At 50.9% G+C, this 18,626-nt stretch overlaps 1 protein-coding gene across 1 annotated transcript; it reads left to right on the top strand.

Moving 5' to 3' along the window:
- On the top strand, positions 1 to 16,046 carry LOC309887245 (feather keratin Cos2-3-like; the record flags this gene model as incomplete). The annotated part of the gene is made up of 2 exons (XM_082778807.1): positions 1 to 103; positions 15,721 to 16,046. The coding sequence occupies 2 exons, from the start codon at positions 1 to 3 to the stop codon at positions 16,044 to 16,046; spliced, it is 429 nt and encodes a 142-aa protein (XP_082634933.1).
- Between the last annotated feature and the right edge of the window lie 2,580 nt (positions 16,047 to 18,626).

The following is an 18,626-nucleotide window of genomic DNA, read 5'->3' as shown; positions in this document are numbered from 1 at the left end:
ATGCCTCTGGACATGGGGCAGCCAAGGCCCACTATAAAAGCCAGCCCAGCTCCGTGCTCTCTCATCCACTTCTCTGGCCTTCTTCTTGTTGGGAACCAGGTGAGTGTGAAGCCCCTTCTTGTCCCCCTCATTCTCCCACAGGAGGACTCAGTTCCTTGGACCTTTCAGCTGCTATCAGCTGTGTGCCCTGCCATATCTTGGGACTGCTGGTTGTGGGAGAGTCAAGTTGTAGGTTTGTCATGGAGGAAGATTGGGCCTTTGGTATGATGGCTCTTATGCTGAAGCCTAGGGTGTATCCTGGCTGTGGTGGCTCTTTTTGGGCCCTGTCAGGATGCAGCCAAGAATGCCTCGCACATCCCTGCACAGCCTCCAGCTCACAGTACTGCCTGTGCCTTGGATCTGTTAGGCTGTTGTGACTGGCTGCTCCTCATGAATGCCCATGTTCTGCTTCCTCCCTGCCCTCTGTCCCAGGTGAACCTCCTGCCCCCAGACATGTCCTGCTACGACCAGTGCCGGCCATGCCAGCCGTGCGGCCCGACCCCGCTGGCCAGCAGCTGCAACGAGCCCTGCGTCAGGCAGTGCCAGAACTCCACCATCGTCATCCAGCCCTCTCCCGTGGTGGTGACCCTGCCCGGCCCCATCCTCAGCTCCTTCCCGCAGAACACAGCTGTGGGATCCTCCACCTCTGCTGCCGTTGGCAGCATCCTCAGCTGTGACGGCGTCCCCATCAACTCTGGGTGCTGTGATCTCTCCTGCATTACCAGCCGCTACTGTGGCAGCAGGTGCCGCCCCTGCTAAAGATGCCAGACAGTGCCCCAGACCAGGACCCCAGGAACTCAGAACATGCTGCTGGACAAGAATGGATGGACGAAGAGACCTCATGTTGTTGTTGTAAGAGGACCTGACCATCTCTGTCTTGTCCTGTAAAGACAGATAGGAAGGGGCCAGTCTTGAGTCTATGACAACATGACCAATGTCTTCCTATCCTGTTTTCTACACGCTCTTTTTCTTTCTTTCCTTTCTTGCCCTCTGCTTTGCATGAGGCCCCAAGAACCAGCCTGGAGAGACCTGCTAGCCCTCCTCCCCATGTGGGCCAGGTAGATTGATGCCCTGTTGCAAGTCTGCCATTGGAAAAGCTAACAGTTTTTTGTCTGCTCCTGCTGTGCTATGATCTCGGGGCCTCCTCTTGGAGTCACCTCCTTTCCCTCCTGAGCCTTGATAAACATTTGCAGCAACCCTGAGTGTGTCCCTGTGTGGTCTTTTCATCTGGATACTGATGGCCAAGGGAGAAAACCATTCCTTAGTGGGAATAGGCTGGGGGCATTGCCTCATTCCCCTAGGCACTGGAGGGTGGGACATACTGCAGCAATTCCTCTTTCAGGCACTGTCTCTTGAAGGTGAGGAAGACATCCCTAGTTCCATCACAGCCAATAGCCACCAGTCCTTGACTTGTGGCATCTCCGCCTAGACAAGCGCTGTTGACATTGGAGGCCCCAGCTCTTGGGGAAGAGTGTTCGTCTTGCTTTGGGTGAAGCTGTGCTGGGGATGGAGGCTGAGACCAATATGATCCCAAAGGACTGCAGAAACTGGGAATGGGTAATTGTCTTGGCGATGGCCCTCTGTCTCTCATCAACTTTCACCTTTCCTCCACCACCTAATCATGGGCATCATGTCTGGGCATGGAGAGCAGGAACAGCTTCTCTGTGCATCCCCATCACACTTCAGCACAGCGTCTGGCATGACCCAGCTGTTGCCAGGATGCATAGGGCTGAGGGGATCCACAGGTTCGTACTGGTACCAGTCCCATCAGGCCACACACTGGAGTCCCCAGGCCCTGTGAACTCAATGCCTTTTTCATGAAGGCAGGCCCAGGGCAGGGACCAATGCCCAAACACTCATGGCTGCTCAGTCTTGCTTTCTTTTCCCCAAGCATGGATCATCTTTCATCAGGCCCTGGAACTCAGAGACCTCATAGGTGGCACAATTGCACCATGCTCCAGAAAAGACATTCTGTGGGGGCAGGTATCCCACAGTCTCTGCTGAGACATAGCAGTGAGAATGGGACCTGATTGTGCACTCAGCAAGGTCTGTTTATGGGCCCTTGTTATAAATGGCTTCAGTCTTCAAAATAGGATTATAATCAAAGTTTACAATTTATTAAAGGAAGGTAAGCAAACACCGCTGGGTGCGCCGGGAGTCTCCCCTCCACCAGGACGCACACCAGTTACATCAAATAGCTGATTTTTATGCTCCTAGACTAATACATATTCATTACTACTTCTAAAAAAAAAAGGGTTATTATAATTAGCTTCTGGGATCCAGTCCCTCCTACTGGAGCATGCGCATCAGTCTCTGGTGGCTCCCTGGGGGTTTCTGGGGGTCTTTCATGCTGAAGGCTCATAGTCTTCCTCTCAGGTTTTTTTCTTGTCCTTCCCCTTTGTACTCCTTGGCAGTATGTCAAAAGCTTACACAGCGTCCCCTGCAAGTTTTGTCTCCTAGCTGTCCTTCAGCTTCTTTTTTCTTCTCCTTAATCTCCTGGCCACCTGGCCAGATATGAGGGGCTTGCATAGTGTCCCACTCAGAAGCTATAACAGTTACTAGTTGTTAGCAGTTGTTCTGAAACCCCCAGACATCAGAGACTTCAAAGAAAGAACATACAAACACAAATACCTCTCTTATTGACGCTTCACGAGTAGTTAAAACATGCGTCACAGGCCATTCACAGGGACACTCCAGTCACATCTATAGCAGTGCTAAATCAACCACAAAGAAGGCAAAAAGGCTGTAACTGTTAAGAACAAGAGTCTGGAATAACAAAAGCAAATAGGCTCATGGATTTGAGGAATATTTCTGAAGATTTGATAAATTGACTATAATGAGGAGGAGACTGGGACACTGGGAGGAAAGGGAAGAAACCAAAGTCAAGGTACAAGAACTATATACATTAACCATTCTGTTTCTCTTAGACTTGTGGTTATACAAGAGTATGTAAGACAGAAGGTCACATTCATCATACCATGCGGCCCTAGCACTGTTCCATACTGACACGAATCAGATGAACATATATCACAATCCCCCATCTCCTTTTTCATGGCATTGATTCGTGTTTTCCTTTCTAATCAAGTTAATACTTGCCGAATTGATGCCAATTGATACCAATTCTGGATCTTTATTTGTTTTTATTATCATCAGAGAATGGGTTTTTTCTTTCCCTGGTTCTGGGTCAACAGGTATCGCAGATATTTGCATTCCTTGTATAACCGAGTGTATTAATCTGGTAATATTAAACATGGAATTATTAACAATCCTCCACATATCCCCAATACAACCATCCTTATTTTAGCAAACCAATCACCACCCATAAAGTCCCCTTCCATAATCATCTTAGATCGATTCCATTCCAAATTTGAACTGGGACATGTGCAATTTTCTTCATTTCCTTTACAAGTTCATTTACAGCTTTTATTTTCGTTGTGGTTTAACCCAGCAGGCAGCTAAACAACACACAGCTGCTCGCTCACCTCCCCGCATCCTTCTCTGGGATGGGAGAGAGAAATGGGAAAGTGAAGCCTGTGAGTTGAGATAAAGACAAAATAATAACAATAATAATGACAATAATGATGATAATAGTACTACTAGTAATAATGTGTACGAAACAAGTGATGCACAATGCAATTGCTCACCACCTGCTGTCCGATGCCCAGCCTAACTCTGAGCAGTCCAGCCCTCCTCCCAGCTCTTGCATCCCCAGCCTGTCCGCTGGCAGGACAGAGTGAGAAGCTGAAACGTCCTTGGCTTGGTGTAAGCACTGCTCTGTAACAATTAAAACATCAGCATATTATTAGCATTCTTCTCATCCTAAACCAGAACATAACGTTCTACCAGCTACTAGGAAGAAACACCCTTATCATCAATCTTTAAACAGCAATTACTAAAGTTACATTTTCCACAGACTTCTCCTTCTTGTGTTAGTAAATAATCCAAAGCTAGGCGATTTTGATACAAAGCAGTTCTCATCTTGGTATTTTGCTTTGCAATTAATCCAAGTGCATCTCTGGTTTTATTTATAACACCCTGAATGGCACAGGGCATGCACCACCCCAACCACAGGGCACACGCTGCGTGATCTTCTCCCAGGCACCAAGCTCCTCTGTCATTCCCAGAGCCATGAGGATGAAGTGGCCCTTGTGCTCCATGTAGCCCCACTGCTCTCCACACCCAGGTGAGGGCCTTCCCACAGTAGCACACCTCGGGGCCCTGTGGTGTGGGGGTGCTTTACTTTCACAAGGACTCTTGGCCCCTAGCCCAAAGACTCTGCTCAAGCTCAGGCCTAGCATGGCATTGCCCCAGCTCTGCTGCCTGTGTGCCTGTGCCTGGCCTGGCCAAATCTTGTCAGCCTGGCCTAGCCAGCCTCTTAGGCGGTGCAGGGCCATCACTGGATGGAGCCTTCATCCAGGCCTCTCTGGAGTCTGGCCTATCAGGTAGTAGCCCCGGCCCAGCTCTCACGCTGGGACCGAGACTTTCTACGCATAACACATCTATTGCTTGGGATAGAGCAATAATCAATAGGTGCTTCTGAGCCAGAATTATCTCCTGGCTAACACTGAAGTCTGAGATGGAGGAGCATATTCACAATTTGGAGATTCACAATTGTCTTGGAAATGACAGAATCCTTCTGGAGAACAAGTGCCCTCCACATCCAGAGTTGTTGCTCAGCCAGGGCACCTTCCTGCACCAGGCTGTCACTCACAGCACAGAAGTACAAGGCGCTGTCAGAAAGCTCGACTTCCTTCAGCCGCAGAACACTGGATTTCCTCTCAGTGTTCAGCTCCGTGGTGAAATGGTCACTCTGCTTGGTGCCTGCTCCTGCTTGATAGAAAATCAGCTGAGGGGCTTGTCCCTTCTTCTGCTGGTACCAGAGCCAGGCATCAGGTGTAGAGCTCTGGTATGTGCAATTGGTCTGGAAGGTGTTTCCCTGCTCCACGGTGACTTGTCCTTCTTGCTGGGTGATGGACACCTGCCCCGTGGTTTCTGGAAGAAAGAGAAGTTCAGCAGTTCTGTGGGGAAATCTCCAGACAGCCAAACAGGAGTGAATTCAGACCTGTGGGAGATAAGGCCCCCTGTCCTTTACTGGGCTGAAAGGTCCCCAGGGCTGGGGCACAGCAAGGTGGTTTGGGGGCAGAGCTCAGAGCTCCCTGGCAAGAGTGGACCTTGAGGAGAGCTGTGCTGTTTGCCTGCTCCTCCTGCCTCACACATCAGGCAGAAGACAGACTGGACACGCTGGTAATGTCCATGGGAGGAGAGCTTTCATGTCCCTGTATCCACTTGGACACAATCTGGCTGTTTCTATAGGAAAGGGAGAAATGAGGGACTGCAGAGACTGATGAAATCTTCTCTGGTTACAGTAGGTGGACCAGAAGAGAGAGGCAGAAAAAGGATGGACTGAAAGGACGAGAGAAGCAGGAGAGGTCTCTTCTCCATCTCCTCATTCCAAATTTCGAAGAATAACAGCATTGTGAGATAACCAGTCCAAGAACCAGAAACAGGGGACAACATTTACCAACATTTTCCCTGTGATTCATAATGTCTTTGTCACATAAATGTGGTAAGGCTGACGAGGGCTTCCTGGGAAAAGAAGATTTATGTCTTGATTAAAAGCCAGCACTTACCCAGCAGTTGCCCCAGGAAGGCAGTGAGGATGAGATACCCACGGTGCATGCTGAGACTGATCCTCCTGTTTGCTGTGGGAGAGAGAGTCAGAAAAGCACCTCCCAGCCCCAAGAGAACAGAGCTCAGGAAATGACCATGCTGGGGGAACAAGGGCAGATTCAGTAACAAGATATGTTCTGGTCTGACTGTGCCCCAAATGCTCCCTGGGGTTTCTCCCTCCTCCAGCTGCAGCAGCCACTGAGGATTGTCACAGTCAGGGGAACTTTGGGAGCCACATTATGGGAAAGGACTGCTCTCGTCTCCTCTCCTAGTGGGGTCCTCACTTCCCCAGCTACATCTGCCTTCTCTTCTAACTTCTGCACAGGCACTGTTTGGCCATGGCTGATGTCAGGGCAGTCTTCCCCACTGAGCTTGTTCTTTCTACCTTGGGGTCCTCTGCTCCATAGAAATGTTCCTATTTCCTGTGTGAGGAGTAGATACCTTTCACATCCCCAGAAAGATGGGAGGAACCATGCTACGCACCATCCAGGGTTTCTGGCTGTGTCCTGTTCTGGTGGGATAACCTAGCATTTGCAAGAGGAACAGGGCTCCATTGGGATGTTGGATGGCACGAGCCTAGAGGGGACAAGGACAACCTGTTCCATCAGGCAACGGGTGAGGAGTCAGCAGGGAAAAGGATGTGGGTTCAGTGGGTCACGTGCACTCACAATGATGGGCCACAGGGGGCACCCACCCAGGGCCACATCCCCAGCAGTTTCTGCTTCCCTGATGCTTGGGCCCCCTCTATCACCACCCCTAACACCTTGTCTGGCTAGGTTGCGCCTGGCTAGTTGCCTTGTCAATGCCTCAAATGTGTACTTCTCAGACATCCAAAGGAATGACACTCCAAGCTCTGCAGACCCCAACTGTTCCTTTCATAGCCCCCAGGCAGCGTGAACGTTCTCCCTCTGTCCAAAAATATTTACCGCATGAAGCAGTGAATCCTCTCCACTGCCTGTGGTGTCCCAAAACAGAAGGAGATTTTTCGTGGAGAAGTTTGGGATCTGCATGGCAGCTCGCCTGAATAGGCACAGAGCTCTGCTGTGCTGGACAGAGCTGTGCTGTCCACATCCTTTGGCACGTGGTAGTGTGCATGTGGCAAATCTGTAGGAATGAAGCAATGTGTTGTTGTTTGATGAATAGAGTTCTCCATTTCAAAGAAGAATTACACAAAATCCCAGAAAATCTCCAAAGAAAACAATGCCAGTGAATCTCAGCAGGAGCAGGATCTGCAGCATGTACCTTGCCCTGACAAGTGGTCTGTCTTATGTTCCTTGGTGAGCTCCACCACATCCACTCTCTTACTCCCCCTCATCAGAAGAGGGTGAGAAGAAAAAAATTTAATATAAGGGAAAAGTAAGAGAGAGAAATAAGCAAGGGCTGCACAGAAGCACAGAGAGAAAAGAAAATTATTCTCTACTTCCCCACAAAAAGTGATGTTTGGCCATCACCTGGCAAACAGGGCCTCAATACTCATAGCGATTGTTTGGGAGGACAGATGTCTTCACAAAGAGAGCTCCCCGCTTTCCTTCCCCTTTCCCACCTTTTATTGCTGAGTGTGACATCACATGGTATGGAATATCCCTTTGGATTATATGGGTCAGCTGCCATGGTGATGTCCCCTCCCTCCTTTTGCCCACCCTCCACTTCCTTGCTTTGGAGGTGTTGGAGAAAGAATCTTGATGTTGTGCCAGCGCTGGTCCATAATTGCCCAAACATTGTTGCGATGGCAGTGGAGTTCTAGCTCTAAGTGCAGAGCACAGCACTCTAGGGACTACTGTGGGGAATGTTAATTCTGTCCCAGACAGTCCCAGTAAAGCTCCATAAATCAGGGTTCCCAGCATCAGAAAAAACAAAAAACAAAAAACAAAAAACAACTTACCTATGCTATTCCCTTTTTCTTTCTTGTGTTACCTCCAACTTACAGTGTTTTATTCGGTACTAGAAGGCCACTCCTGCTGGCATCCATCTATATTCACAATCCACCCTCAAGAAAAGCAACAAAAGTCCCAATTTCTAGCAGGAATTTTTCATGTTCCAGACTGTGTGCATTGCCTTGTGTTCTTTCGCTCATTCAAGAAGAGTGTGGCTTCATTTGGCTTTTGAATATATCACCTAGCAATGCAATATGAATAGACAGCTAAAAACCAAAGATTAGGAGTATTTACATGTGAAGTCACCATGTACTATCCTAATTGCAGGAGTAAAAATCACGCCTGTGTGCTGGGAGACCCCGGCCCAACAAGGGACCCTTCCTCTCTGAGGATCACAGAATCACAGAATGTAAGAGACCTTCAAGATCACCTAGTCCAACCTCTGACCTAACACTAACCAGTCCTCCACTAAACCATATCATTAAGCACTACATCTAAATGTCTTTTAAAGACCTCCAGGGATGGTGACTCAACCACTTCCCTGGGCAGCCTATTCCAATGCCTAACAACCCTCTCGGTAAAGAAGTTCTTGCTAATACCCAACCTAAAACCCCCCTCGCGCAACTTTAGCCCATTCCCCCTTGACCTGTCACCAGACACGTGGCAGAACAGACCAACCCCCACCTTGCTACAGCCTTCTTTATGGTACCTGTAGAGAGTGATAAGGTCACCCCTGAGCCTCCTCTTCTCCAGGCTGAACAAGCCCAGCTCCCTCAGCTGCTCCTCGTAAGACTTGTTCTCCAGACCCCTCATCAGCTTCGTTGCCCTTCTCTGGACTCGCTCGAGCACCTCCATGTCCTTCTTGTAGTGAGGGGAGCAAAACTGAACACAGTACTCAAGGTGCGGCCTCACCAGAGCCGAGTACAGGGGGACGATCACTTCCCTAGACCTGCTGGCCACACTGCTTATGCAAGCCAGGATGCTGTTGGCCTTCTTGGCCACCTGAGCACACTGCTGGCTCATATTCAGCCGACTATCAACCAATACTCCCAGGTCCTTCTCTGCCAGGCAGCTTTCCAAGCACTCATCTCCCAGCCTGTAGCTCTGCTTGGGGTTATTGCATCCCAGGTAGAGGACTCGGCACTTGGCCTTGTTGAACTACATACGGTTGGCCTCAGCTCATCCAAATCATTCTGCAGAGCCTTCCTTCCTCGAGCAGATTGACACATGCACCTAACTTGGTGTCATCTGCAAACTTACTGAGGGTGCACTCGATCCTCTCTTCCAGATCATTGATAAATGTATTAAAGAGAACTGGCCCTAGTACTGAGCCCTGGGGGATGCCACTAGTGACTAGCCTCCATCTGGATTTGACTCCATTCATCACAACTCTTTGGGCCTGGCTATCCAGCCAGTTTTTAACCCAGCAAAGCGTATGCCAGTCCAAGCCATGAGCAGCCAGTTTCTTGAGGAGAACATTGTGGGGAACGGTGTCAAAGACCTTACTGACGTCAATGTAGACCACATTCACAGCCTTTCCCTCATCCAGCCAGCATGTCACTTTATCATAGGAGATCAGGTTCGTCAAGCAGGACCTGCCTTTCATAAACCCATGCTGACTGGGCCTGATCGCCTGCTTGCCCTGCAAGTGCCGCATGATGACACTCGAGATAATCTGCTCCATGAGCTTCCCTGGCACTGAAGTCAAACTAACAGGCCGATAGTTCCCTGGGTCTACCTTCCGGCCCTTCTTGTAGATGGGCATCACGTTTGCTAGCCACCAGTCGACTGGGACCTCCGCCAATAGCCAGGACTGCTGATAAATGATGGAAAGCAGCTTGGCCAGCTCCTCCGCCAGTTCTCTCATTACCCTCGGGTGGATCCCATCCAGCCCCATCAACTTGCGTACATCCAAGTGCTGTAGCAGGTCGCCAACCATTTCCAGGTTGATTATGAGGCATACTTTCTGTTCCCCATCCCCTTTCACCAGCTCAGGATGCTGGGTATCCCAAGAACAACTGCACTTGCTGCTAAAGACTGAGGCAAAAAGGCATTAAGCACCTCAGCCTTTTCTTGTAACTAAGTTACTTGTAACTAAGTTTCGCCCTGCATCCAGTAAAGGATGGAGATTCTCCTTAGTCCTCCTTTTTGTGTTGATGTATTTCTCAAAACAATTGTTGTTATCTTTAACGTCAGTAGCCACTTTGAGCTCCAGATGAGCTTTGGCCTTTTTAATTTTGTCCATGCACAGCCTCGCAACGTCTTTATAGTCCTCCAAAGTGGCCCGCCCTCTTTTCCAAAGATCTGCAAGAATGATTCTGTCATGGCAGCACTATGGTAGTATGTAACCATTCAGAGGAGTGGGGATTGTACAAACATGTAAATGTATTGAGAAGGGGTTTTATGAAAGTGGAACGAAAAGTCTTAAGGGGTGCCAGCCTTGCTAGAAACCACCAGCTACCCAGACTTGCACTATTCTGAAATAAACAATGTCTAGTCCTTGTCTGTGGATTGACTCGTAGTACACTGGGTAACATATCTGGACTTTTTACCTGGTTGTGTCTCCTTCCACCTTCATCTGCACCTCCAGCGTCCTTGGTGGAGGGTAGTGTAAGAAGCTGAAAAGTCCTCAACATCGTCTAAGCACTGTTCTGCAACAGCCAAAACATCTGTATCTTTGGCTGATAATTCCCTTTTCAACCTTCTGTTTTCTTCCTCTAAATTTCCAGACCACTCCTTCTCAATTTTCCACATTGCAGCTAAGGACCAGCTAACACTCCTTCCTTCCTTTTCTCTTTCCTTACCGTACATGCATCTTTCCATTTATTAAGTTAATTCCCTGAGGCATTTGGATTGTGGTGTATTGAGCTTAGCCATTGCTGCTTTGCATCTTGCCTTCCATTTCCAAGAAAACCCTTTCACAATGTGGCCCATTTATTCATTATTCTAACACAAGGCTCCTGCTGACTACACCCAGCTCTGTCTCCCAACACTACAGAGCACTGGCAGGTTCTCTAAGGATCCTTGGCAGAATGAGGACTGGCCACAGGTTGTGGTTGTAATTAGGAATGTATTATTACATAATAAATTACTAGAAATACTAAAAATTACTACAAAATCCTAAAGCTTACTACAAATAAATTGCTAGTTTGATTATTAGATTGATAACACCAATGCCCTTTCTCACCACAATGGTGGGTGTCTCCACATGCTGCGGCCAGTGAGAGGGAGAGACAAGGAGGCAGGGGTGCACATTAACAGCCCCTTCCACATGATGGATATTTGCCTTGCTGTTGGTTATGCTAACCACACTGCCAGGCATCAGGAGTGGGACAGCTGGCTCACCACAAGCCCCAGGTGTCCTTGCTGGGCAGGCTCAGCTCAGAGCTCCATGCAAACTGTGATGAGAGTAAACTGCACCTCACAGCACCTGCACCTTCCTGTATAAAGCTGCAAGCTGAAGGCACCAGTGTGGGCTCAGTGCACACAGGTAGACAGCGCTGTCCTGGAGCTTGGCATCTTGCACGTGGAGAAGCACCTGGGAGTTCTCCATGGAGAGCACAGAGGAGATCCTCCCGGAATGCACATGAGGCTTGAACTTGCTCACCTGCAGGAAGAACTGAGGGGACTGGGTCAGGTGCTGCTGGTACCAGAAGATGTATGGAGAAGAGGTGCTGGTGGAGAAATTGCAGTGCAGAGTAGCGTTGTGTCCCACCTGGATGGCAGTTTCTTGTGCAAACTGCACCACAGAGTCCTTCTGTGCATGACCTGCAAAGCCAGAACAGCATCTCAGCACTGCTTGAAGATGTATCTGTTCTCCCCCTCTCTCTCCTGTGTCTATCAGCTCACCAACTTGTTCACTGTCCCCCCTCTCCATCTCCCTTTTCATGGGCTATAAAATGCTGAGCTAAGTACACATGCCCTCTTCTTTCTGCAGGTGTTATTCAATTCCCATACCCAAGTCTGTCAGCTCACCTACTTTTTAGCAGTATCTTACCAGGATTTGAGTCCTTACGTACCTATGAACAATGCAAGTATGAACGCTAGGCATCTGCAAAGGAAAAGTGCAGATGCTTATTCATCCCTGTACACTCGTTGCTCATGACATCTCCCAGACTGTCTCCCGTACTGGTCTGCAGCCCCTGCTCTCCCTACAGATAACACTTCTAGTTCTTCCAGGAGGAAGGAGTCCTATTTCCCCCCTCCAGAAATGATGGGATGCCACCTTGACCCTAGCTTGCCCTGCCTCAAAGTCACATCTCACCTAAGTCTGACAGTGCCAACAAGGCTGCCAGGAAAAGCAGGACCATGTCACGCTCTCGCCTTCACAGGGTGCCCACGTAGTGCCTGGAAAGAGGGAGCTCAAGCTTGCAAGTTCACTTCCCCCTCTGCCAGCTCAAAGCAGCCTCTAAACCTCAGCACAGAGGGTGGAGCAAAGCTCTCCCCCTGCTGCTCCTTGGGGCTCACCCCTGCCCCAGCAAGGCTCACAAGAGAGGGATGGACTAGTGGCTAAAGCAGTCAGAAAGGAATCCAGCCAGTCTTTGCTGTGCTCCAGGACCCCTTGGCCAGCCAGAAGTGTTCCAGCACTGGGAGTGTCACACTTGTGCAGTTAGCTCACAGCTGAAAGCCTGTGAAGCCTAGGACATTTCACTTGGTCAGCATAAAGGCAAAAGGACACCAACATGGCTGCTGTGTGCTTCCCTCTTTTTGCCCCTTCTGGCAGGTGGGCAGCCCCAGCAAGGGGCAAGTGTCCCCAGTGGCCTCCCCCTCCCATCCAGAACCCAGCCAGACACAGAGGCCTGCACCCACCTCTGCTGTCAATGAAGATGGGATTGCTTCCCCCACCCCCTTTCCACCCAATCCCCCGGGAGAGCCACACATTATCTGGCAGGGAAGGACGCCCCACCACAGCCCTCTGCTCAGCAGTCAGCAGCTCTGCACACACAGGAGTGAATACTGCACCAAGGGCAGACCTACAACAGTGCTGGCTAGTGCAGCAAACCCCTCAGTGACTCGGTCCTTTGGCAAGATCCAAGGTTCCAACACGTGTCATTAGAGTGAGTGTCCAGCACAGATATTTGTTGTATTGCCAGGACGTCATCTCAGCGCCAGAGGTCCTGGATTTGGGCTTAGGAAGAAACCTGTACAACAAGCTCTTGGAAATAAGACCACTGCAGAAAACGGAGGAAACCCAATGTGGCTGTTCTGAGGCTCCCTCGGGCCCGTGCTGTTTAACTCCAGGCCCTGCAAGGGACTTCCAAGCACCGGCAGCGACTCCACGCGGCCTGACTGTGGCTGTGCCCCCGCCTCGCCCACGCCCCACCTGCCCGGCCCCACGCACTGCGGGGCACCCCCTGATGCCTACAGCTCCACAGGCCGTTGGCTACCTTTGCTTCAAGGGCGCGCTGCTGGCTCGTGTGTGGCTGGGTGCCTCCTGCACCCAAAAGCCTTTCCTGAGGGTTTGCTTCCTTGGCAGCCAGCCCCCATCCTGAATTACTCTGGGGGTGCTTCCTGCCCAAGAGGAAAATCCTTTTCTTTGCTCCTTTGCGTCAAAATGAGGTTCTGGTCAGCCCCTTTCTCCAGCCAGCCTGTGTTCTCCACAGCACATTTGTGACCTATGCTGTCATGACCTGTGTTCCCTTGTTGGGGACCATGCACAATCGAGGGTGCCCTCCTTCCGACTGCTTGTGGCCCTAATGAAAGCATTCAGCAGGACAGGGTGTCTGGCACTGCCAGCTGCTACTCAAGCAGAAGGTGCCCTCCATGCCAAAGCTGCAGGCTTAGGCCTGCGGGAAGGGCTCCGATGAACTATGAACACTGTGCCAGACGGTCAGCCATGCTGAAGCACTCCAAATGCTGAGAATTCATTTGGCACAAGGGGGAGTGAAGGGGGGACACACAAATTTCTCTTGCTATTGTGTGATCCCTTTGCTGTGATATTCTACACATGGAGGAGTGACAGCTGCTCCTTTACCCTCAGGCGAACCAGCCAGTCCAGGCAGAACCAGCCATGGGAATCTGTCCCCTCTGCGATGCATTTCTGAGACAATGCTGGCAGGCCTTTATAGACAACTGTGAGGAGATAGGCCTGGCTTCAGCACTGACTCCCAGGAGGACCTGGCAGTGTCCAGGGTTGGAAATCTCTGACTGACAGACACTATCAGGAGCCTTACAGCAGTCTGCTTCTCCTGTACATCCCAAGGTCAACGATGGACAGTCACTCAGAGGCACTCCAAACGTTGCTATCCTGAATTAAACCAAGGATCCAAACTGTCCGGATACGGTCCTTGTTTGGGCCTGAAGTTGGCAGGAACAGGGGGTGATTGTTGCAGCGAGAGGAAAAGGAGGGCTCAGGAGAAAGGAGCTGTATTTTCCAGTGCCTCTTCCCTGCACACATCTCTGAGAGGCTGGTGCCATCTGCATTCAGCTGCTCTCAGGCTCCTTCTGACCCTGGGAACCCGCTCCCCTGCAGGACTCATGCACAGAGCAGGGGAGAGTGCTGCCAAGTGCTTATACCCTCGTGATAAAGGGGAAACAAGGACACACGCACGTGCTCATCTATACCTGCATGGAGTCCTGCACAAATCTCTGCACCCACGTGCCTTCACACAAAGCCAGCTGCACAGTGGTTGTCACAAGACAAGAGCAGACGTGTGAACAAAAGCAACCGGGAACTCAGGTGAGTGCAAAAGGTGAGCTTAAAAGGAGAGGTGCTATATTCTGGACCTCGTTCTCATAGTACCCGGGGTTGGTGGGACTGTGAAGCTCAAGGGCAGCCTTGGTTGCAGTGACTGTGAAATGGTGGAATTGAGGTTCCTGAGCACAGCGAGGAGGAAGCACAAGAAACTTGCTGCCCTGGACTTCTGGAGAGCAGACTTTGGTCTGCTCAGGCATCTGCTTGGTAGAGTACCATGATACAAAGCCCTGAAGGGGAGATGGGCCCAAGAAGGCTGGTTAATATTCAAGGAATATTCAAGCAATATTCAAGGATTACCTCCTCCAAGCTCAGGAGTGATGCATCCCACAAAAGAGGGAGTCAGGCAAAATGCCAGGAGACCTGCATGGATGAACATGGAGCAACTGGCTGAACTCAAACATGAAAGAGAAGGCCATAGAGGGTAGGAGCAAGGACAGGTAGACTGGAAAGAATATAGATACATAGTCTGATGAGGCAAGATAGGAATCAAGTTAGGAGAGCTAAATCGAAGCCAGAATTGAATTTGGCCAAGGAAAGAAGCTTTGTTTCCATGCTTGTCTGCCTTGACAGAAGCATGTCCAGAATGTGGAGGGAGGTGATTCACGGCCTGTGCTCCGCTTCAGTGAGACCCGACCTGGAGTGCTGTGTTCAGCTTTGGGGCCCCCAGCATGAGAAAGATATAGAGCTGTTCAAGTGGGTTCAGAGCAGAGCCATGGAGATGATCAGAGGGGACCCATCCAGCACTTCCAGTGAGTCTTCTGCCCTCACTGATGCATTCCTGCCCTAGAAATCCTTGGACATTTCATGCCAGCACTCTAAAGAAACCATCACTGCAGAATGGCCATGGCCTAGATCTGGAAATGAAAAGGCAGCAGTGCAGGAAACCAGTGCACAGGCCATATCATTTGTTGGGATGGTTTGCATTCAAGATGAGCTTGTCAGAAAATTGTTACCTCTGCCAAGGGTGCCTCTGGGCCTGCGGCAATGAAGTACCAGTATAAAAGGCAGCCCAGTTCTCTGCTCTCTCATCCAATTCTGTTGCCTCATCCTCCTTGGTAACCAGGTGAGTCTGAAGCCCTCTCTCCTCCTCTTCTCAAGTGGAAGGGATCTTGCATTAATAGACATCTCATCTGGTGGTGGTTCAGAGCTATGCTGGGCCTTGGAGTTCCTTCCCATGGGAGAGGGGTGGAGAGAGACGTTCTGTGTAGAGAGAGGCTGGGATACGGTGCAGAGGTAGCCTTTTGGGTTATGTGCAACGTGATTGTCTCATTGGATCAGCCTGCGGTTTGAAGGGCCCTGTTAGTACAAAGCGATGAAGACCATGAACCTCCTGGCACAACCTTCACATCCACCCTCACCAGTTGTCTTAGCTCCTTTGTGGTGGGATAATGGGGCTGCTCCTCACCATATGCTCTGCTTCCTCTCTGCCCTCTCTCCCAGGTTTATCTCCAGCCCAAGACATGTCCTGCTACAACCAGTGCCTGCCATGCCAGCCCTGTGGCCCAACCCCGCTGGCCAGCAGCTGCAACGAGCCCTGCGTCAGGCAGTGCCAGAACTCCACCGTCGTCATTGAGCCCTCTCCCGTAGTGGTGACCCTGCCCGGCCCCATCCTCAGCTCCTTCCCGCAGAACACCGTTGTGGGATCCTCCACCTCTGCTGCCGTTGGCAGCATCCTCAGCTGTGATGGAGTCCCCATCACCTCCGGGTGCTGTGATCTCTCGGGCATTTCCAGCCGCTACTGTGGCAGAAGATGCCTGCCCTGCTAAAGGCACTGCCCATGGCCCTGGGGTTCCAGCACGACCATGGTGCTGGACAACAGAAGGAGGAATCTTCAGGCCATTGCTTTCAGAATGACGGACCTTCCTCACCTCCTCTGGCAAACATTGGCAGGAGCCTGACCAGGGGCTAGTCTGAGATCTCTGAAAACACAGTCCATGTCTCTCAGTAGGCACTGGAGATCCCTGCACTGAAGGGCCTCTGCTCAGAGTGACCTCCTTTTCCTCTCTACACTCATTAAAGTTTCCGGCAACCCAGCCTTGGCTGTAGATGTTTTTTCCCTCTGCGTATGCCTTCCTGAGCCGCCCAGCGAGAATTGTCTTGCCTTTGGTGGGTATAAGATGGGTGTTTAAGGAGCCTTTTCCCCACTCCCAGAACAATGGGAGGTTGCGACATGCTGCAGAGGGTTTTCTCTTGGACAATGCCTGTTGGAGCTGAAGAAGACATTCCTCACTTTCACAGAGCAAGGGGCAATCTACCCTTGCCTTGCAGCATCTCTGCCCACAGCTCCCCCCTGTCCTGCAAACAGAGAGCACAACCTGTGCTGTCCTCACAGAAGAAGTTACGAGTCTGTGTGAGGCTGTGGAGGCTTGACACCCTGTAGGCTCTTAGGAACGGGCTTCTTCTTGCTCAGGACAGTGCTGTGCTGGGGAAGCAGGTGGGGACAGAAGATTGATGGCAGATGTGGGGAATGGGTGGAATAAGTGCAGGGATACCCAACTGCTTCTACTCCACCCTCATCTTCCCTCGTTTGCCCTACCTCAGGGCTATGGCCAGCACAAATGGGCATGTGCGGCAGGAACATGTGTCCCATGAGGCCCAACTGCCCCCAGCACAGCACTTGGCAGGGCCCAGGTGATGGCACACATGCAGGGCTGATCCCCTTCCACAAGTCAGCATTGGTGTTCCCCGTCATGGACCATACACGTAAATCTCTCGTCCCTGAGGACCCTGAACCCATATGGGTTGGGTCAGTGCAAAGACAGCAGGCAGTTTGCATGCCCCCACGCTGCTCTAAGGTGCCCACTTGCCCCCAAGCATGCAACAGCTTTCCTCAGGTGCAGGGCGTGCACTCACAGGGACTTCCTCACGCTCATTTCCACTTTTCCTGACCATTTGCTTTGCTCCTGCTCAGGCAAGTTGCTTCTCTGTTTCTTCTTTTGGTTATGTAGAGGCTATGAGGTTCTTTTGGTTATCTAGGTTCTTTTTGGTTATCTAGGTTCTTTTGGTTATCTTCTTTTGGTTATCTAGAGGCTACTGCATGAAGTTTAACAAGGCCAAGTGCCGGGTCCTGCACCTGGGGCGCAATAACCCCAAGCAGAGCTACAGGCTGGGAGAGGAATGGTTGGAAAGCTGCCAGGCAGAGAAGGACCTGGGAGTGATGGTGGACAGTCGGCTGAATATGAGCCAGCAGTGTGCTCAGGTGGCCAAGAAGGCCAACGGCATCCTGGCTTGTATCAGGAACAGCGTGACCAGCAGGGCTAGGGAGGTGATCGTCCCCCTGTACTCAGCTCTGGTGAGGCCGCACCTCGAGTACTGTGTTCAGTTTTGGGCCCCTCGCTACAAGAAGGACATCGAGGTGCTTGAGCGGTTGCAGAGAAGGGCGACGAAGCTGGTGAGGGGCCTGGAGAACAAGTCCTACGAGGAGCGGCTGAGGGAGCTGGGCTTGTTCAGCCTGGAGAAGAGGAGGCTCAGGGGCGACCTTATCGCTCTTTTTAGGTACCTCAAGGGAGTCTGTAGCGAGGTGGGGGTTGGCCTGTTCTCCCACGTGCCTGGTGACAGGACGAGGGGGAATGGGTTTAAGTTGAGCCAGGGGAGTTTAAGGCTAGATGTTAGGAAGAACTTCTTCACTGAAAGGGTTGTGAGGCACTGGAACAGGCTGCCCAGGGAAGTGGTGGAGTCACCATCCCTGGAAGTCTTCAAATGACGTTTAGATGTAGAGCTTAGGGATATGGTTTAGTGGAGGGCTGTTAGCGTTAGGTTGGAGGTTGGACTCGATGACCTTGAGGTCTCTTCCAACCTAGAAAATTCTGTGATTCTGTATGTTCAGGATGTGTGCAGCTCTCTGTTACCCAGTTGCACTTCAAGGATGCCCATTGTTTCCAGGCCCTGCTTGACTGCTGGCAGACATTTTTCCTGTCAGTGCTTTGCAGCCCCGTGATATCTCTCATCAGTATCTCATTAGAGCCTGGTTACATCTATAACAGGTCCCATCAGAAGGGCACCCGGTCCCTGCTCAGTTACAAAGATGTTTCCTTATGGATTCATGTATGGCCCTGCTTGGTACAGCCTTGTCATGTCCAGAAGGAATCAGCAATGCAGGCAAGAGAGATGAGCCAAAGGTGCGCTGGGGTAAACCCTTTGTCTTTCCTGGTGTCAGAGGAATGGAATCAGCCACAGCTGCAAGAGAATGCAACCAATTTAACCCAGGTGAAGCTGTGGCACTGCCAGGGCTAAGATGTGGGGTAGACCACAGGAAAGAGACCCAGGCAGAGCTCTGACAAACATTTCTGCTTTGTTGGGATGGCCCGTTGCCCTGGAAGGGCTTGGCCCACGCTGCAACCCAAAAC

The sequence above is a fragment of the Aythya marila genome (genome assembly GCF_965140915.1).
Source record: "Aythya marila genome assembly, chromosome: 25".
In the NCBI taxonomy this organism is placed as follows: Eukaryota; Metazoa; Chordata; class Aves; order Anseriformes; family Anatidae; genus Aythya; species Aythya marila.
This window is presented reverse-complemented; position numbering and strand designations above follow the sequence as displayed.